Below are 21,545 nucleotides of genomic sequence, written 5' to 3'. Positions count from 1 at the left end.
TCGTGTTTCCAAGGTTGCCTGTTCCCTGTTTCAAGCATTCAGGGCTATACTGCCTCTAATCATGGAGGCTTTATTGCCTTGTGCCTAATTGCGCTTTCGTAGACTTATCCACTATGAATTAGTGTAATCAATTTAAAAAGTAATCTAAGCTAGTGGCCAACACTTTTCAGTGGTAGCAAATTGTATATATTAGAATCTCTGCCGAGCTGCTTTTTAACTGCTCAGATATCTTTATCTCTTTTTTTTTCCTCTGTGAGGCAAATAGCAACTGGGAGGTAGACAGTTTTGATCAGGTAGATGTCTGGAAGTGAGGATTCAGTGGTATTGCCTCTTCCTGCCATTCTTCTGCTGAAACCCTACTTTCCAGCACCACAACAGCCACAATGCAGACCTTAAATTAGGGAACATGTTCCCTTACCTTGAGGAGGCCTCTGGGACTGCCCTCCCAATGCAGGATGCAGGCATACACCCCACTGGCACGGCTGCTTCAGCCCCAGAAAATTGGATAGGATTGAGTCCTGAGCCTTGGAAACGCCTATTCTAGTGATTCTCAGACTTCTTAGCACTGGGATCCGCTTTTAAAAATGACACTGTATAGGGATCCACCTTGCTTTATGAGACTTAAAAATAGTTGATCTAGAAAGAAACTTTGTTTGTGGGGTGGGAAACTTGACACATTTCTCATAATGAGGCAGCCCAAATGAATAGCCTTAAAGCTTGAGGGGCTTAGTTATGCAAACCCAGCTTTCACCCACTACCTGCCATTGACAGACTTGGGCTGCAATCCTAACCACACTTTCCTAAGAGTAAGCCCCATTGAACAAAATAGGACTTACTTTTGAGTAGACCTGGTTAGGCTTGTGCCCTTGTAAACAAACACACCAGAGAAAAGATGCTTAAAACATTAATCCCCTATATTTACACAAGTTTGCAAACTGTAGGAGCTCAGCTCCTTGCAAACCGCAGGTGTTGCAGAAATCAGCTAGGGGAGCCATGGAATCCTTATGAAAAACCTGCCACCCTATACAATATATAAGGTTGTGGGGAGCTGCTGTCAAGGGAGCCACCAATCAAACAAGTTTGGGAACCACTGGTTTAAGGCATGAGTTGCTGGCCTGCTGAAAGGCCAGCATTATACACACTTTCCTGGGAGTAAGTCCGATTTTATACTGGGGTTTGCTTCAGAGTAGACATACATTGGGTTGTGCTGCATGTCGGCCATACAAGCCACCTTGGCACATCACGAACTTGGATTACACCCGTGCCTCATTCCGTAGCCGCTGGGTTGAATGTGCTGCATGTCTGTTGGGCAATTGTTTTATAAGTCTCTTTGTCTTTTAATCTTAGATTGTCTCAAGCAAGAAAATCACGAGACCTCTCCTTCTGGGCAATGGAAAACCAGCTGGAAAAGGAATGATAACGGTATGGTCTGCTGGAAGGCAGAGAATGAATTCTGCACTTGGTTATTCATGAATTCTGAACAGTTCTTCTATTGGAATATATATATATTCTGGCCCAAGACAAAAGACAGGGTGGAGGCAGGGTATCCAGGGAAAGCAGTTGTGTCCAGTCATGAATGTAAACTTAGGGCACAATCCAAACTGTGCCCTGGGCCAACACAAGTCCTTTGCACTGGCCTGGAAGTGTCGCAAAAGTGCCGTCAAGCACTTGTGCCACTCTGGGGGACAAAAGGCCACTCTGGCCTCCCCGCACTGACGCGAGCTCAGGGAAATGCGAGTTTGTGTCAGCTGAGCTCGGCCAGTGCAGGGGTCTGGGAGGCCATGAGGAGGGTGGGGAGGAGGCAGGAGGGAAGCATTTCAGGGAAGGGGGAGGGCAGGTGATGGGCATTCCTGAGGGCGAGTGGGAGGCGTGGCCAGAATCCATCAGTTATATCAGCTCCTAACCCTGTTCCATGTGGACCAGGCCAGTCCTAGGTGGGCTGCTTGGATTTGCACCACCTCCTGAGATGGTGCAGATCCGAGTAGCCCTATTGGGACTGCAGTGGGTCTCCCCAGGGTAAGGGGAAAGTTTCCCCTTGCCCCTGGCTGAACCTCTGGCTACCTGAAACTTGTGCTGTATACTTGCTCGCCAGCCTACCTGTTCCAGAGCAAGTTAGGTTTGGGCTGCCCATTTCAGAAGGGGATGGGGGCAGGATGTGATATCAAAGACTTCACAGGAAAGGTGGCTTTTAAGAAGGGATTTGAAAGAAGGCAATGAGGTGACATCCTGCAAGTATTCTGAGAGGCCATTCTAAGCTTAAGGGACAGCAAAAGAGACAGGGTGGTGGTGTTTGAGGAAGTAGGAAAACTTTGGATGGTGGAGGTGGAAGAGGGAAGATTACAGGTAGGTGTGGAGAGAGAGAGAGAGGCGAGGACCTTATGCCAAATCTGGAAAAATGTTAAAGGGCCTGATCTAGTTAAAGTTGTGGGAGGTTTTCAAGGGAGACTTGAATCTCTCTGGAATCTGTGTCTGGCTTTGACTGAATGGTTCCACATGAAATGGTGTTAGTTTAAAAAAAATCATGTGATGATAATACAAAAACATGGGTGTACAAATGCACAAATACAGTGTACACAACAGCTGTGTACACTGCTCTCTATCTTGCGCAAGTTCTTCCATGCCAGAACTGTGTTGAGCACTGCACCAAGCTTAGAGGCCTGATGAACGCGGATGATGATCGCCAAAGTTGTTTGGCAAGGGGGATGGGGCTGTACCCCTAGCAACAGATCTCTTAGCAACAGTTTTTAGTCTCTCGTGCACTAATACACATTGAGCTGTGCATTTGCTATCGTAGAAGTAGATCACTGGTTTTATAAATGAAGTGAAGCCTTTGATATGTCAAATATAATTGTTCGAAAAGGGTGGGCAACTTGTTTTGCATTTGAGGACTTTGCGGGGATTGTGTTGTGAGCTAGAGGACTGCTGCTGTGTTGGGTATATTAAATTATTGCTCTTTTAAACCAATGGTCGCCCGACTTGCAACCAATGTGTAGCAAAAAGGCTACCCCTATCTTACTCAATGGAAACAAACACCTCTACCTTGGGTCCATCAGCAGTGTTTTTTGGTACACTGTTACATAGTCTGGACCCTGACATCATATAGAAAATAAAATGCTGAAGAGCCAGGAGTGTATCTGAAATTTGAAATGAAAAGGCAAGCCTATTCAATTTAAATTTTGAAAGCTAAATGTGGCTTGCCTCTTCAGCAGTCCAAGCTGCTGTAATGGATAGTGTAATATGTGCTTGTGATCTTCTCCTATTCTGTTTGTCTTTTACCTTTCATATCCTTACCTTTTCCCTTGGAGAACATAGGCACAGCTTAGTACTGTTCTTGCAAACATGCCTCTGGTTCATGTATTTGATAGCCTCCACATGCAGTGCACATGGAGCTGCTAGTGGGGTTGTGGTTCAGCAGAAAATCTCATGGAAGCACTTCCTTCTTTATAGAATTCACTACTGGGAGACTGGGGTCACAGGGATGGAATTCACCTATTGCCCCCATTCCACTCCTGATGGAAATTCCCCTCCCTATGCTGCTCCTGTTCAGCTGCTTTTGATCTGGTGCCTGGAAGCTGTGAAAGACTGGATGTGGGCAAGTAAGCTGACACTTAATCCAGGCAAGATGGAGACACTCCTGCTCAATATGAACCTGGAATTCTGAATGGGGTTACCCTCCCTTTGCAAGCTCCACTTGGCAGTTTGCCTGTGCCCCTTGACTGGTTAATTCACCTGAATGTTGGGGGCAGCAATGGTGATGTGGAGGGGTGTATTTGTCCAGCAAATACAATGGTGCACCACTTGTGTCTGCTTCTTGGGATGGTAGATTTGGCCCATCATGGCACCAGCTGTAGTCATCTCAAAGTTGGTCTACTATAATATGTTCTGTGTAGGACTCGCCTTGAAAAGCATCCACAAACTTCAACTGGCATGTAAAGTAGAGTAGAACCAGGTCACTGGATTGTATAACACCATTATTGTTCCAGCAGCTTGTGATTCTGGGCTTGGTTTGAGATGTTGATGGTTATCCTGCAAGACCTAAATGACCCAAAGTACCTAAGTAACTTCCACTTTCCCCATCCCCAACCTATCCACATTCTAAAGCAATGTTTCTCAATTCCCCCCCCCCACTCTGCATGGTCTGCCTAAAGTACCACCAGAAGTAACAACAACAACAACAACAACAGTATTTATATACCGCTTTTCAACAAAAAGTTCACAAAGCGGTTTACAGAGAAAATCAAATATCTAATGGCGCCATCTTCCAGTTACTTCTAGGTTGGGAGGTCAGATGCAACGTGACTATCACCAGTAAGAGCCTCAGGGTGGGTGGAAGAGCTGAAAGCTTTTTTGAAAACTTTTTTGCTGGAGCTCTGTCTGCTAAACTGAGCTGCCTACCGCTGTTTTGTTGTGTCATGTCTCTGGTCTTGCTGCTGGGTGCTGGGTGTCTGGGGGTCCTATGCATACCACTAGACACCACCTCATACCACCAGTGAAACATGTACCACTGGCTAATAAATGCTGCTCTAAGGTCATCCAAAGATGTTCTTTCATGTGCTCTCTGCCACTTACAGGGTCATGACAGAGGAGAAGATGGCAGAGAACCTTCTCTGTGCCAGGCTGTGGAACTCCCTCCTTCCGCTTTCATCATTTGCTTGACCTTATTTATGGCCGCTTTTTATCTGACCTGATGTTCCTGTTGAGATGTACCATCTCCACCTGTAGTGGTGGTGTTTTCATATTGTGGCTTTTGGGTCATAAGGTACTTTGTACATAAGAAAAACCACAGTATACATCATTTTTCAGGTCAATATTTTTTTTGACAAAGAAGCTATAAAATTGGCCCCAGTAGAGCCAAGGACAGTTAGAGAGGCAGTGATAAGAATATGATGCAGGGAAAACCCCACTTCCTATTTGCTGCTGTTCCAATCCTTATTGTATTTCTCTCCCAGCCCCCATTCTTGTTTTTAAAGTCACAGGAAAGTGACACTTCTAAAACAACACATTGTTTGAGTCTTAGATGGGATTAGAGAAATTCTTCGGAGGAGGAAAGGTTAATCTGCAGCTATTGGCCGTGGTAGCTGTATTGAGCCTTAATGTTCAAGAGCAGTTGATTTTGGAATACTAGTTGCTGGGGGGAAACAATGAGAGGTTGAACTATTGTCCATTCCCTGCTCAACGCTGTAGGTGAGAACCAGTCTGTGGCATCTCCCTAGGGGGCTGGACACAGATCTCCTGTTTTTTGTGCATGATCACACCAAGCCCCTTTTAAGCTCCCACTTTCACATGAATGGCAAAGGCCACGTGCACCACGCCCATATGGAGATGTTGCTTCATGCACCTGCGCCTCTCCCATGCAGTTCTTGCCAGTTGTTATCACTGTGCAGTCATGTATGTCATGGTATGTGAGATGAGGCATATGTGAGAAGAATGAAGTCACTGGCACCCAGGACCCTGCCATCTTGAATTCTGAAATGCATCATTTCCCTTCAACGTGGTGATCTTGCCTTAGAAATGGTTGAAGCAGACTTGAATTATAGCAAATCTGCAAATTCGGGGTCTGGTGTTTGTTTTGATCTCTGCTTTGGAAGGAATCCATAACTCAGTCCTGTCTCCTGTAGCTAATTTGCAGACTATTTCCAGGGATGAAGGGGGGGGGGATTCAACCATTGTTTCCTTCTTTTGCCTAAGCAGCCTTGGGTGTATTTTGTGGCTTCTAGAGGTTTCTTTCAAATCTCTTGTTCTCTCCTGTTTGTTTTTTTCCAGTCTCACTTCCCCCAACTTTTTTATGTTTAGCTCTTTACCTGTCTGGAATGGATTGAATTTCGCCAGAGATTTCTCTGTGGTTAAATGCTATTGGCTAAACTTGGGGGGGGGGGGTGTTTTCTCCACATAACTGGGAGAGAGGCTTTTTTGCCTGGTGGCAGTGGAATCTACTGGTTTCAACCCTGGAATCAGGATGGCTCTATGAGAAGAATGGAGGCACTGGCACCAGGGCCTGTTCCTCCCCCTCTGCCCTGATCGCCTCAGGTGCCTAGGCTGTTGATCTCTGATTTTAGGATTGTTTCTCAGTGATTCAGCCTCTGCTTCGTGTTCTGAAGATCTGAGTTAAATTCTTGGTGACATCTCCAAGTAGGGCTTTGGAAGTCTGTTGTCTGAAACTTGGGAGAGATGCTCAGTGCTAACAATACAGAGCGCTATGGAGCAGTGGTCAGATTCTGGAGCAGGCAATGTTCTGTGTGCCTGGGCACTCTATAAACTGACATCCAAATTGTCCAGCCCCTGTCCTGGGAAGCGTGCAATTTAAAATTCAACACAGGGGGGTGAGGAAAGTCAGGGGAAGGTGTTGTACGAACTTGGTCTCTGTTTTAATTTTTTATTAGCCATTTCTGCCCAACATTGCACATGCCCGATCTCGTCTGATCTCGGAAGCTAAGCAGGGTCAGGCTTGGTTAGTACTTGGATGGGAGACCGCCTGGGAATACCAGGTGCTGTAGGCTTATACCATAGTCTTTCGAGACTGAAGGTTGCCAACCATTTGCATATATGCAACAGGGATCAAATGTATACACCTGTGGGCTAGGCAGAAATGGGTTAAGAAAATGAATTATTTAAAAACTTATTTCAATTGGCTTTCGATTAGGTTTGTTGCTGTTGTTGCTTATGTTTTTCTACGAATGTTAATGCTTTATGTCATGCTGCTGTTATGAGTTCTTGATGTTATTAAACTCCCCCTTTTATGCAGTATTTATTAGTACAGGCAATTGCAGCTTTAATTGCTGTGGGTGGCCATGTGATGTGATGTGTTGCATTTTGGTTTGATGATATATTGTGTTTTAAATTTTCTTGGTTGTTGGCCACCTTGATTTTTATTTAGAAAGGCGGGGTATGGATTTGAAAAATAAACACAGATTATTTACTAAATCTTTATGTTGATTTTTAAAATAAAGGTTGTACAGACTGGCTTTCAATAAAAAGAAAGCTTTCAACTAAGGGTAGGATCAGCAGTGGAAAATTTCAGTAACCAGAAATATCATACGATAAAAAGCAGAGCTAAAATGAAAGCAGTACATTAAAAGTGGAAACAGGGAGGCTCTTGGGACAGAGCCTAAAAGCATTTCATATAGGGCCTGACGGAGTGGTTGTACAGTTCCACTGTTTTTATTGATGAGAACTAAGGTGGGGGAAGTGCCAGAGCCTTCGTGGAAAAGGGGGGTTTTTTGAAGGAAGAGAGAAGCAGCATCGCAGTGGGTGTGCTTAACAGTAATTCCTGTTATAAGGGGCAGCAAAGGAGAAAGAGACAGTCTGTTCATTTTTTTTCAGTGTCACTGGCAAACGTGATCTGCTTTAGCATGCAAATTGCCGCCCACTCTGATTTGGTGTGCCCCTGTGGGCTTCCATCTCCTTCACTGATCAGATGTTCTCAATTTAGTGCCACTGAAGACATCTTCATCTCAGTTTGGCCTCTGCCCGCGCTCAGCCAGTCACCAATCAAGCAGGAAATTATGTAAGGAAACTGCCTCTGTGGATGGGAGGAAGCAACGAAACTTGGATCCGTGTTCCCCAGCATCATTTTGCAAGTTTGAAGCCAGCTGCGCAGTTCTGCAGCCTGCTGTTGGTGGTGATCAGGGTCAGATTTATGCCCAAGCTAAGTAAGCTGCAACTTAGAGCAGAGGTTCTCAAATGTTTAGCACCAGAACCCACCTTTTAGAATGAAAAACTGTCAGGTGAGAAGTGAGATCATCAAGCAGGAAAATTTGTAACAATCCTAGGCTGCAATCCTACCCACACTTACCGAGGAATAAGTCCCACTTTCTATCATTGTTAAAAGCATATACAGAGCAGCCTATTGTAAGCACAGTTGTGTAACATTTTCCCAAATTCAGTCTCAGGCCATAGTAACATCAAGTTTAATATATTAAAAATAAAATATTGAAATGAATGGGGACCCACCTGAAATTGGCTTGTGACCCACCTAGTGGGTCCTGACCCACAGTTTGAGAAACACTGACTTAGAGCCTTGCTTCATTGAGAAGCTTCTTGCATAGTCTGTTGAAAAATAAGAGACTAGGAAAGAAAAGCATTTTAACAATCCCTGCTAACTGGTTAAGAGGCACTTTCTCAAGTGGGTGCTCCTCTTTTATTTAGTGGGGGAGAGTAACTGGCCCACCTCACCCTAGCAGTGTCTTTTCTAGTGGCTGTCTGCTGGTGTTGTATCTTTTCAGATTGTGAGCCCTTTTGGGACAGGGAGCCATTAGTTATTTGATTTTTTCTGTAAACTGCTTTGTGAACTTTTTGTTGAAAAGCAGTATATAAATACTGTTATAACAGCCCAATCCTATTCTCCCCCCTGGCAATACAGCAGTGCCAAAAAGGCCACTGCTGCATCCTGCGAAAAGGGCTGTTTCAGAGGTCTCCTGTAGGTAAGGGAACATTCATTCCCTTACGTGGGGTCAGCCTCTGCAGCTGAGAGGGCTCTTCTCAACTTGCTATAGCAAATTCGCTGGGATAGATCCACTTGGAACAGCGCCATGGAACCGGGTCTAGGATTGGCGACCTTACTGATGCTGAGCGTACCCTCTTCACGGACCCATTCTTCCCTCCCCCTGCCTCCATTGCTGCCTTGTTCTCTTGAGGCTAAAGCCAGCATTTTAAACTAGGTCTGGAAGTGTATTCCTGATTGGTTGAATAAAATAGGTGTAATGTGTTGAGCTACTCGCACCCACGTTCTGGCAGCTATGTTTTGCATCAGCAGATACTCTGGAAAGGTCTTTAAAAGCAGCGTCATGTAGAGCGCATTATAGTACATATAACTTTATTCTTGGTACAGGCTGCAGCTTGTTGGCAGAGCACACAGAAGGTTACATTGCTGGTATCTATCCAGAGTGACCCTGGATAGACACCATCAACAGTGAGGTAGCTAGACCTATGGCTTGACTTGGGACCAGGCATCTTCCTGTGTATCAGTAGACTAGTTTGATGGGAGCAATGCACAGGTAACCAAGGCTCCTTCTGAGCAGGATTGCAACTGGCAAAAGATTATCCTGGCCACAGCAGTTCACCTGGGCACAGGGACAGTTCTGGGTTCAGCAGCATCCCCAGACTATGCTCTTGACTTTTCCAGAGGTGCAGAACCCCATCTAAAACTAGATGGGTACCTTTGTCCAGAAGAGCAGGGTTTCCCATCCAACAGTGTTCTATTTTATCTGGATTACATTTCAGTGCGTTCAGCGTAATCCAGAACAGAGCCGCCCCCAAGAACCTCCAGAGGCTACTTGGTATGTATTGTTTTCCTCTTGAGGTGCAAAAAGCTGTGCCCCAGGGTTGGACCATGTCTTCCTGAGCATGCCAGATGCTGTCTTCCCTTCCCTGGTGATTTGCCAGTCTTCTCCTAACTCCTGGATTGGAAGAAGGGGACAAAGCTGAAGATGTGAGTGGTTGGCTGTAGATCATCTCCAAGAGGGAACTGGAGCAGAAGAGAAAGTATGGAGGAGAAGAAAGTGATGAGCCACTTCACTCTGCTGATGTGGGATCTACAGATGTGTCTCTCTTACAACTCTCCTGTACTCCATGCTTCCTCTTCCACTTCCTTTCCCAGTCCAGGGAGTAGATTGGTATTTACTGCCCTGCTAAATCTGCTGCCTGCTAAATTTACTGCCCTGCCCTGCTAAATCTGCTGCCTGACGACTGTCTCAGTCGGCCTCACAAATGGGCCAGCCTTGATCAGGCCATTGGTCTGTAAAGCTCAGCATTGCCAGGCAGTGGTGCTCCATGGTTCTGGAGAGGCTCTTTCCTAGCCCTACCTGGAGGTGCTACCTGGGACCCTTGTGTTACTTTGCTTCCTGTTGAGCAGGTACCTGTCCTCTGGTGGTCTCCACCAGCAGCTTCCTCCTCTAGCAAACCACCAGGAACTCAGGGGCTGAACCTCTCAGGCAGCAACTGTTACCCTGCACATGTCTGATCTTGGAAGCTAAGCAGGGTCAGGCTTGGTTAGTACTTGGATGGGAGACTGCCTGGGAATACCGGGTGCTGTAGGCTTATACCATAGTCTTTCGAGACTGAAGGTTGCCAACCAACCAACCTCTCTGTCCATCTTCTTTGAGTCCTTTATCTGTTTTTCCCAGTAGTCCTCGCTCCCCCCCCCCCCGCCTTCTCTTTCTTCAAACTCCAGCTCTCCTCTGTGGTTAGCAGAGTTTCCCTTAGGTTGCTTGAAATGAAAGGAGTGGTAAAGGATGGCCTGATTTGAGGACTTAATACAGACCTTCTTGGATGGAAGCTAATTGCAGGCAGGCTGTGATGCCACTCTCCCTTTATGTGCAGCTACAGTAATGAGCTTTCTGCCTTCCGTGTGTTTTGATGGTCTGCTGTTTAATGGTCTGTTGCTCTCGGCATTCCCACAGGTGGCACAAACTCAAATGGAGATCCTGGCGCTTCAGAAAGAAACTCAGAGGCTGCATTGGAAATGTGTTTTTGGTTTGCCTGCCTAGTACCACTGCTGATACTTGACCTGTTATTTTCCTTTTAACTATTTATATATAGGAAAATTTAATTCAGAATCTGTGCTGGGGCCTTTATACAGCCTCAGTGTCCCCTCCTGAATCTGGATTAATTAATTTCCCAGATCTGGATTAGTTTCCCAGATATCTGAGAAATGGATCTGAACACCAAGCTAACTCTGGAACAGATCAGGCCCCCAGATGTGTCAAAAACAGATCATTGCTGTAGCTGTGCCCATGCTGTAGACCAGGGGTCTCCAAACCCTGGCCCGGGGGCCAGATGTGGCCCGCAGCGAGCCTCTGTCCGGCACGCGGCCAGTCTCTTGTCCCCTGAAAGCCTCTGGCCCCGTCGACTGAACATGAGCAGAGCTGTGCACCTGGAGGGTGTTCTGAGGGCTCGAGAGGCTGAGTGAATGAGCCCATTCATTCATTTATGCATTCATCTAAGTTCCATCTCCAATTTATTTATTTAAATTTTATATTTAAATTTTTTTCCGGCCCTCAGCACTGCGCCAGATATTTCATGCAGCCCTCTGGCCAAAAAGTTTGGAGACCCCTGCTGTAGACAGAAATACTCCTTGTGCTGCCAATACTCAACTTGCTTGACTTCCAAGGAAAACTGTAGTAGATACTGAGATCTGAAGCGAGCTGTGTCTAAAATTCAAGCAATCCTGTGACTGACCTTATAGCCGTCTTGGAGTTTGTCACAGTGCTCTCATGATAACTCTGTGAAGGGATATTATACTATTCCTATTTTACTGCTTAGGAACTGGAGTTGAAAGAGCGATGGCCTTGCTCAAATGCTGGGAAGGTGAGACTTGACCTGCCAGGAGCCACAGTGAAACTTTGAGTAATCTGCAGCTGGAAGATGAATTCTGGCAGGAAGATGAATGGTGGCGTGGCTGGAGGGGGCGGGGGCGGAGTAGCCAGTCTGGTGGGGAGGCTCAGCGGGGCGGGCAAGCAGCCCCTCCCTTCGGAGCCATTCCTGGTGGGGGGAGCGAAACGGAGCTGCATGGCTCCGTTTTGCTCCCCCTGGCGGGAATGGCTCTGAAGGGAGGAGCCGCTTGCCTGCTGCCTGCCAGACTGGGTGCTCCGCCTCTTCCAAATACACCACTGAAGATGAATTCTGGCAGGATGAGGGCAGGGTGAAGACATTGGAGGGCCATGGTTAGTGTCGTTGAAAGCTGGGGCCTAGAATCTGGTGAGAATTCTAGTTGGGACACAAACTGGAGGTAGAGCAGGAACTGAAGTCTAGGACCATGCTGAATATTCAGGCATTTTGATTTGGGGGAGAGGGAGGCAAAGCAGTACTGCTTCTGCCAGAATCCCCCCCCCCATCTGTGTGTGTGAGTGAGAGAGTGAGTGAGTGAGTGACTAGGTAACCTTCTGACAATGAAGTTTGGCATCGTTGAGGACAAAAGAAGTTGAGAGAGGGACGACAGTGCTATTTGAATTGGCCATACAGACTTGTGCTAGCCAGATGAGGATCACTTTATGAATTTTTGACATCGGTGAGGACAAGTGAAGCTTATTCAGAGCAGTGATTCCAGTACAGGTGAAGCGTCCAATCGCCTTTCGCAGCTATCCTCTGAAAATTACAAAGTGGAACCTCAGGGTGATCATAAGCCAAGTATGGCTAGTCCCCAACTTATGGATGTCTGTGCGGGTGCAGTCTGTCTGGTCTTGTTCTTTCTTTGCCCCAGGGCCTCCAGCAATGTTGTATCGGCCTGGAGCAGTGATTCCCAAACTCCTACAGGGGGACATGGGAGGGGAGCGGGGGCAGCAACAGCGTCACAGGGATCGCTGTGCTGCCACTTTCAGGGGGCTTTTTTAGTTAGCAGGGGGCAGCACTAGCCTGCTGCAGGGTCCTGAAGGCTCACAACCCCCTCTGATCTTCTCCGTGGCTTTTGTAAACACCCTTTATCTCCTATCTAAAGCTACTTCCTGTTTTTGCAAGAAAACAAGAAGTAGCTTCGGTGATAAGGACTTTTTACAGCAGCTGCAGAGGAGATCAGAGGGGGCTGCGAGCCTCCAGAACCCTACAGCGGGCCAATTTTGCCCCCCCCGTAGGTAAAAAAAAAGCCCCCTGGAAGCAGCATTACTGCAATTCTGACAGTGCTGCTGCTGCCAACAGCAAGACCACTCCCTTAAGGAGGAATGTCCTCTTCCAGTTGCCCTAGTGGGTGGTGACCCACCAGTTTGGGAACCACTCTGTAGCCACAGCATACCAGCTCTGGCGGGTTTCCACACATGGCTTGTAGTAGTCAACCAAATGGAATAAAGCTTTGACAAAGGTTCCATGTTTAGAAGCTAGACAGTACTGAATTTAGGGGAAGGACCATAACTTGGTGGCCTGCCAACTGCTTTGCATGCAGATACAGTCCCTGGTAGCATCTCCATGTATGGCTCAGAAAGCCCTCCACCTGAAACCCCAGAGAGTTGCTGCCAGTTGGTGCAGACAGTACTGAGCCAGGTGACTTGGCAGAAGAAGATTTCATGTGACACAAGTTGACCAGTTCTTGCGTACCACTGAGCGGGGCCGACCCAGCCATGAGCCAACTAAAGTAGTTGCCTCTGGTAGCAGATTGGTCAGGATGCCCATCTCTTCCTGACTACTTGCCAGCACTGTGAGTGGAAGGAGCAGAGGCTGGCACATTGTTGGGTGAGGAAGGGCAGCATTTGTCATGCTGCCTCAGGCATTAGGAGCTCTTGGGCTGGCTCTGCTGCTGAGGTCACTTGCTTCTCAGACGTTCTGTTGCCTGTTTTAAGTATTTGCTTATATTGGGGCACAGTAAATTAGAAAGATCTTGGAGAGACAGCAGGTACCTAGAGAAGAAGAAGCAGTGGCAGGCAGGTAGACAGACGAACTTGAGGCACAGCAACAAACTGTTTGAATTTTGAGCATTGCTGGCAGGGGATTGGTTATCCAAGGTCCTTTGATTCCCAGGACCAGGAAGGATTCTGGCCTATTATTCTGACTTGCGCTGCCTGCGATCTCCTTCATGGACCGGTGGTCCTAGTGGTGCAGGGTTCTGGCGGTGCAGGGAGCAGGGCATTGGCATATGACCACTTGGCTTCCGGTTTTGAGCCCTGTCGAGCCTGCAGTTTAGAGACGTCTGTCACCAGGCTCTCTGCCACCTACCACCGCTACTACTGAGTGTTTGTTTAGTGTGAACAGGTGCTGTACAGAACATAGAAGTGAGAGGCGGTTCCAGGCGCAGCGGGTGGAACAGAAAAGGATGTCAAAACTTGAGCCAGCATATCTCCCCATTCTCTCCCCTTTGGAGTGCTGTGGCTGAATATCAGCGTGTACGTGCAGAGAAAGAAGGCTGCAGTTCATGGTGGATGCCTCAGGCTAGATGCTTGCCATCAGATTCTTAACAAAGGTTATGTTTTCAACTGAGTAAAGGCTGAAGGGTAAGCAGTGTTGACTCTACATGCTGCAGAAGAGCTAAACCTCTACGCAAACTCATGTCACAGTCAGGCCAGCCCAGGTCACCTGAAGAAACACGCCTGATGCTGCCCCCCCCGTTCCCAATAATGTGCCAGCCTTTGCTCTTCCCACTCTCCAGTGTTCCAGCTCAGCACTTTCCTCCCTTCCACATTTCTTCTTTCCCTCTGCCCCCTCTTCCAGTCCTGGGAGCAGGAGAAGGAGGAGGAACAGTGGAGGCAAGTTAATGGACCAAGATGGGCAACCCTCTCCACCAACCTGCTGCTTGGGGCAAACACTTCAGTTGGCCTCATGGGTGGGCCAGCCCTCATCAGAGTGGTCTCCAGGAGTGTGTGTGTGTGTGTGTGTGTGTGTGTGTGTGTGAGAGGGAGAGAGAGAGAGAGAGAGAGAGAGAGAGAGAGAGAGAGAGAAGCTGCTTTGGAAGGGAGACATCTGGAAGCAAAGGAGCATCAAGATGGGAGGGTACTTTGACCCTTCCCAATGTGCAATAGCTCTGCTCACATTCACTCTCTCGAAACACTTTTTTCAAGGGGGGGGGACCTATGTTGTGCATTTGGGTTAGGGACTGTTGAATCTCTTGGTTTTCATCCTGTCCAAACACAATTTTCTTTGGATTTTTAGCCCCTCTTTTGCTATTAAAACAAAACCTTGGATATATTTTTTCTTGTTTTAATCACTAGGGGAAAAAGGGTACAAGTATTTTTTAATGAATTCTCAGATATTTGCTGCACAAGCACCTGGTTCTCCAATAGGCTGCAAAATATACATTTAAATACCATTTTTCTCCACAAAGTCATAGACTTTAAAGATCTATCTGTGACTTCTAAACCTAATCTGCTGGGGAATGGGAGGAGTCTGGAACCTTGTATTGAATCACAAGATGATAATTCAGGAGCCTTCCTAGTTTGGGTATAATCAGTATTTTGGCCCTCTGTCCTTCGTTCATGTAGGACAAAGCCTCTTTAACCCTTCACTTGCTGTTCGTGCTGGGGGAGATGCCTTAACAAATCTCTTCTTTTAGGGACTTCACCCACTTGCTATACTTTTGTGTATCTGAGACACAATTTTTGTGTGTCATGGGAGCAAGCCTCTTAAGTGCGCAATAACGGCAAAGGACTGTCTGCTGAAGTCTCTCTTGAGATGGATTACAAAGGCCTCTGACTGGGTTTCCACTGCTGAGATGCATACAAATATGGGTAGGAAGATGCCCTTAAGGTGGCTTCATATTTCCTACCCCTATTCTGGAACATATTTAGATGTTCCTTACCCACACCTCCATGGCAGACTTTCTGGACTTGTAGGAGCTTATACCTATGTAGGAGATTAGCACATGTTGTCTCCCCTGCCCCCAGTCCTCAGCCCAGTTCTTTTGGCTCACAAGGCACTTTGCGTGGATAATTCATTGTCAAGGAAGCTTTGTGGTAGTGAATACTTTGGCTCTGAAGATCCAGTGGGCCTTTGGTATCCACGGGAGATCTGTTTTAGGACCCCTACAGATACTGAAATATGTGTGTTGGCATCCTTCAGTCTCGGAAGAATCACACTCAGTATCGCGCTCTGAATAGTAGTTCTGGAACAGAGTGTCCTCTCCAGTGCGTGAAGCCTGGGTAAAGTAGATATGGAGGATAGACTGTTACCCGTGCAGCAAATCCCCCCTCTCCATGTCGCTGAAATGGTCCAATGGAAAGGAAGAGGTCAATAAGGTTGGTTCCAGCGGCGTCGCAGGAGTTGCCAGAACGTGACTGTGTTCAGCCATGAACTGCCTCAGGGACTCCGGCTCCGGATTTTGCCTCCAGGTTGACTCTTGAAGCCTTTTCCATAACTGGATGTAGCCACAAGGCAGTGGAGGTTTGGGATCAGAGTTTTCCTTCTCTCAGATGAGCTGCCTTCCCAGGCTAACAAGTCCCATCTACCCGGTGGCTGTTTAGTCACCTCTCATGATGAGTACAGCCAAACTGAGGGCCTATTCTTATCCCCAGCCCCCAGGGGAGTACTGAATATATGTATATATATAGTACTGAAATAATATAAGCACTGAAATATGCAGATAATTAAATGCACTGGGGACCTGGCATGGTACCACAATAACTTACCTGGGAGTCACACCCGGACTTCTGGTCTCCTAAGAAGGTCTCCCAGACATGACTGGAAGTCACATCTGGTTTCAATCAGCGATTTCCAGTTGCTTCTAAGAAGTCCTCTGAGGCATTCTAGCCACAGGCCTGGCATCCTCAGATAAGGAGGGCCCACTGTACATGTTTCAGGACCAGTTTCAGCAGCTGGTTATTTGTAGCTTTGCATTACTCCTGGCTTATGTGCAAAATAAGGAGAACAAACACAAAACACAAAGAGGACAAAAAACAAACTTGCTTCATTTTCTAAATAAGAGCTTTTAGAGTCAGTGTGGGAGGAACATTTCTCTCTCATAGAGTTGGAAAAAATTCCCAAGGGGAAAGGCCCACCTGTGCTATTGTTCCACTCAGGACTGCAGCTTTCTCTGTTGGCTTTGTTTTCTAGGAAAAAAGCATTGGAAAGTGACATGCAACTGTGTAATATATGGTTTGACCCTGTAGAAAACTAACCTTTCCCTTGAAAGTAAGCTTTTAGAGAATCTCTCAGAATATTTTAAGAGGAGCCAAATGAAGGTCAACCTACATTTATAAAAAAACCACCCTTGTACTGTAATTTTTGTTTAACCTTCTCTACGTATTTGTTATCCAGCAACAAAGAAGCAACAAGCCTCCAGCTCTTTGCTTCTATATTTCCAGAAGCCCAGCGATCCGAGTCATTGTTCCATGCTCTGAATTGGTTAGGAGGCCCCACCATCACACATCATAGACTGCCTAATCACATTTGCTGTAATTAATCTAAATGAGCATAGGAGTGCTCTTTCCCTGCTAGGGTTGTTACGTTCCAAATGTGATATACGCTGAATTCATTTCTGTTTCTTTTCAGTGTAACTCTAGCAAGGAGTCAAACTGGAATAGATCTTTTTTTTTTTTTTTTTTTTACAACTCTCTGGTTCTGTTTCAGTTTAGATACTAGCATTAAAGTGGTTCAAGCACTTTGAGCCCATTTGGATACATTTTCATGTAGAATAACCTCAGACACTTTTGCTTGCAATGCCACTCTCTCAAACTGATTTGAATTTAACTGTTGTAACTTCAGGGGGAAAATCTAACCCCAGGTGCATCACTTCTTATTGACATTGAGCCACATTTGCTAATTGGTTGCCCATTTGCCTAGTTTGGTCATTTTGGAGCTTTTCACCAATCACTTTGCTTCTTACTGCCTTGTGTTTGTTGTCACCTCCAAATATGGTTACTTCATTGTTTACCCTAACTACAGATTTATGAACAAGTGCCAGTTCTGACACAGATCTTTGAGAGTCTCTGCTTCTTACTTTTCTCCCCTGTGAAAATTGTCCATTCATTCCTCGACTGCTTCTTGAACTAGTTTACCAGTACTCCGTTTTCCAGACCTATCCTCTTGCCCCATGACTGCTAAGTTCATTCAAGAGCTTGAAAGACTCAAGTGAGAGACTTGATCAAACTTTTCTGAAATTCCCAAGTATACAGTGTCAGCTGAAATGGCCTCTAGCCACATCCCTGATGTCACTCTCGAAAGCATTGAAGGTTAGTGAGGCAGAGCTTACATTTGCAGAAAGCACGCTGATTCTCCTTCAGCTAGAGTCATTCTTCTGTGTGCATCGTAACTATTTATTTAATTGCACTTTCCATCAAGTGTACCAAGAACAGATATTAAACTGATCAGCCTGTATTTTCTTAAATCCCCTTCTACATATCAGTGTTGGATACCTCCCAGTCCTCTGGCATAGAGACTGATGTAAGGCACAATGTATATATTTTTGCTAGAAGAGCAATATGTTCACATATGAACTTCTTAAGAACAACTGGGTTGATGCCATCTGGCCACAGTGTCTTGTGCATCTTTAATTGTAGAGGTGTTTCTTTCCAGTGAGTAAGATAGGATTACAGCTTAAGTCTTACTGAAATTAATGGGCTTACTTTTGAGTAAGTTAAATGACACCATTTCCAAACATCTCTATTTGTCAATACACTTGTGTGTTCCTAAAATACAATTATTCCCCATTGCAGCTTTGCCTTCTAACTTCTGGGCTACATCTGTGTGACAGTACTAAGGAAAAAGAGGCAATTACAAGCTCATCTTGTGTCATCTCCATCAGCAAAAGCTCTGACTCACTGCTTTTTATTCAAATATTTTGGAAAGCAAACTGCAAACAAGTGAAGTGGTATTTTTAGCCCTGGTCAATGTCGTTTTTTTACCCAAGGCTGGATGAGAACTAGGAGGGAGAGAGAGAGATGCTGCAGCCAGCTGTACCAAGGCAGAAAATGTTTCTGTATTTCCACATGCTATATTTTCCATCCTTCGTGTTTGCATTTTGCCCAGAAATGTACCTGCATAGAATCAAATTAGTAGCCAGAATAAAAAGCAGCAGTAGTGGGGAAGCTCAGCATTAAAAAAAAAAAAAATCTTCAGGCTACATAAGGCATGCAAGATAATTTGCATAAGATAAATTGGGTAGGTTTTGCATGTATTGGCTTACTTTCCATGTGGTTGTTTAGGGAGGGAGAATATGAAATGGTCTTTATATGTAATGGAAAAGGTGGTAGGCTCCTGAGGCAGATAGAGTGGTGGTCAGCCTGCAAACAATGAATGCCATTTGTGAACGTTTTCCCCATAAATCAAGATTTTCTTTCAAATGCTCATGGTGTGTGCCCTGATTTCATTCATCTGACGGGTCACTGGCCACATGCATTGTGTCAATTTGGAAGTACAGTGACAAACCTGTGAACTGAGATGATAGTGGGATGAGGCTACTTGTCACCTGCAACAATGTCTGTTTTGCGTTGCCTTTGGCTCTTCAGGGAAAACACAACCACTGTTGTCTGTCTTGAGTCATGGTGGTATGTTGGTTAGATTGTCAGGAGGGAAGAGGCCAGTGGCAGCACCTAAAAATTTTTTTTGAGACACAGAGGGGCAAAAGTGTTTTTCTGAGGGGTGGGTGGATAGAGGGAAGATATGAATGGAAACTAGTACAGTACAGGCATGCCTCACTTAACAACCTTCTGCTTAATGACGGACTGCATATATGATGGTGGTCAAGGTACAACAAAATGAGGCAGTCAGGTCTCCCATAGCCTGCAGCAGATTTTCTGTTTACACAACAAAGAGGCTCTTAATGCAAAGAAGAGGCAACCTATCTCCAGCAGAGTGTGCAGCCAGCTAGTGTCTGGCAGGGAGTGTCTGTTTACACAATAAAGGCAATAGATTGGACTGAATGTTCACGTAATGACCTAATCACATAACTATGGGGATTGGAGAATATATCCCTGACATTAAGTGAGGCATACCTGAAATTGGGAACTGTTTGTTATATTGATTTGACAGATGGATGACTAGCTCTCCAATTATGTGGAAAGTGTCTGTTTCTTCAAGTCACTACAAGAGCTCAGCAAGGAGGGTGGCTGGGTAGCCTACTTGTTTGGGGGCATTTGCCCCCCCCACCACTGCTGCCTCCAGCACAGCCTACAGAGAGAGACCATGATATGAATTACTATTCAGTCATTAGGTTCATTGGGTGGTCTTGAGCCAATCACTGTTTCTTGGCCTAACCCTGCGGTTTTCAAACTCTCAGGGGGTTTGAAAACCACAGTAAGTCCTTGCAGGGGAGGGGAGGGGAGGGAGGCAGCGAGGGCACAGGGAAGGCAGCGACATGATCCCCAGGAAGATCCCCACGCAGTCGCTCCACTTTTACTTTCTGCAGGCTGGGGAGCTTTGCAGACGCTCGCACAGGGCTCCCTGCACCCCCAGGACACTGCTGCAGGCTGGTGAGTGCATCCCAGTCCCTGCAGCCCTGTTAGCAACGCGATTCTGGGGATCGCATCACTGCCTCCCCCCTGCCTCCTTGCTGCCCCTGCTCCTTAAGGGGGCAGAGGCCAGGGCCTTCAGGCTGGGGTATTGTGACGCCCCAGTTTGAAAACCACTGGCCTAGCCTAATTTACAGGGTTGTTGTGAGGCTGAAAGGAAGGAAGGAGACCATACATGCTCTCTTGAGGTCTGTGGAGGAAGGGTGTGATAGAAATGTAAATATTCATTTTATTATCATGGAGGCAACACTTGTAAAGTTGGGGTGTAAATCTGTGTTGATTGTTGTTAATATTTTGCATTGGTACAATAATTGCAGTTTGGGCTTTTCTTTCATCTCTGTGGATGCTGAGGGTGGAAAGCAAAAAGCAAAAATTGCCATTAGAGTATTAGAAGGCCAGCTCCGAGTTCATTCTGTTGCCACAAACCACCTTTTTGATAGCTTGAAATGGCTGGAGAAGTCCCAGAATAAATGTTACAAGAAGTTTGGTGGTTTTTAAAACAAAAACAAATGTTTAAAGCTAATTTAGTAGGCTGCAATTGTGAGGAGGAAAGACAGTGGGAATTAGTGGCTTAGCCCTCAAACCTGCTGGTTATTTTTCAGCGCAAAATGCACTTCTGTGTACAGCGTTCCCATATTTGTTTTCTCCTCCGCCTGTGGAGGGCTTGAGGTTTGGTGGGTAGACCACCTGCTTTGCATGTAGGAAGGCTCAAGTCCCTGGCAGTGGCACCTTCAGGTAAGGACTGGAAAAGGCCCCCAATGGAAACCCTAGAGAGCTGCTTTCAGTCCATTTTGACTGTACTGATCTAGGTGAACCCAAGGTCTGGTGCCATATAAGGAAGTGTCCCATGAACGTCATTTAATCGGGGAATGCAGATGGAGGATCCTCTCTCCCTGCCCTCCAAGTGTGCATGGTAGGTGCCATTTGGCAGGACTTGCTTTCCTCTCTGGAGCTGGCTTGAGGGACACTGGAGGGTTTTGTTGTTGTTCTTGTTGATCTTCTTTTCCAAATGGCTTACCTGCTTATCCCTTGGCTTTCTGTCTGTGCTTTACCTTTCAGGAGTCAAATAGATGTGTGTGGTTCATTGCTCAAAATGAATGAAGGCTCCCCTTGTCTCATTTCCTTCAAAACCCTTCAAACCCACTTTTTTTCTGTGAAGCCTCATGCATTATGCCTTCATTCATCCTCTTTCCTGACTGTTTCAGTTATACATACTTAAGCATAGATACATCCTGCTTGCCCTGCTTCAATCCCCTTCCCTGTTCTGGGTGGTTTACCATCTAGATCAGGGTGGTCCAACTTTGACCGCTAAGTGGGCTGCAGTACACTGGTTCCACCCACCTCAAGGTGCAAATGTGGTGGTGACAACATGATGACATCACAGCCAATGACTTTCAGGTTCTGAGCCAGGTGGCAGGAGAAGAAGATGGTGAGTGTGACTGAGCTTTTCAAGCTCCCTGCTGTGCCCTTTTGGCTTCTTCTTCTCCAAAGGAGAAGTTGGAATGGTGCAACAAGAAGCTTGAAAAGATGCTGAAGGGGGAGGAGAGGTGGGTGTGGCAGGGTTCTCAAGTGTCTGCCAAAAGAAACCATTAGAGCGTGATCTAGATTCAAGAGAGGGAGGGATCTGTATCTCCCCCCCCCCCACTTTGTGTAAAAGAGTTCTCATATCCATTGATGGCACCACATGAC

The 21,545-nt window shown here is 46.2% G+C and overlaps 1 protein-coding gene across 1 annotated transcript in view; it reads left to right on the top strand.

Moving 5' to 3' along the window:
• Positions 1-21,545, top strand: part of CPNE2 (copine 2) — a 116,262-nt gene that overhangs the window by 49,257 nt on the left and 45,460 nt on the right. Inside the window, exon 4 of the mRNA XM_066636813.1 lies at positions 1,348-1,422. Coding sequence (XP_066492910.1) covers positions 1,348-1,422 — 75 coding nt within the window. The remainder of the gene's footprint in view (positions 1-1,347; positions 1,423-21,545) is intronic.

Source organism: Tiliqua scincoides, chromosome 9 (genome assembly GCF_035046505.1).
Source record: "Tiliqua scincoides isolate rTilSci1 chromosome 9, rTilSci1.hap2, whole genome shotgun sequence".
NCBI classification, from domain to species: domain Eukaryota; kingdom Metazoa; phylum Chordata; class Lepidosauria; order Squamata; family Scincidae; genus Tiliqua; species Tiliqua scincoides.
This window is presented reverse-complemented; position numbering and strand designations above follow the sequence as displayed.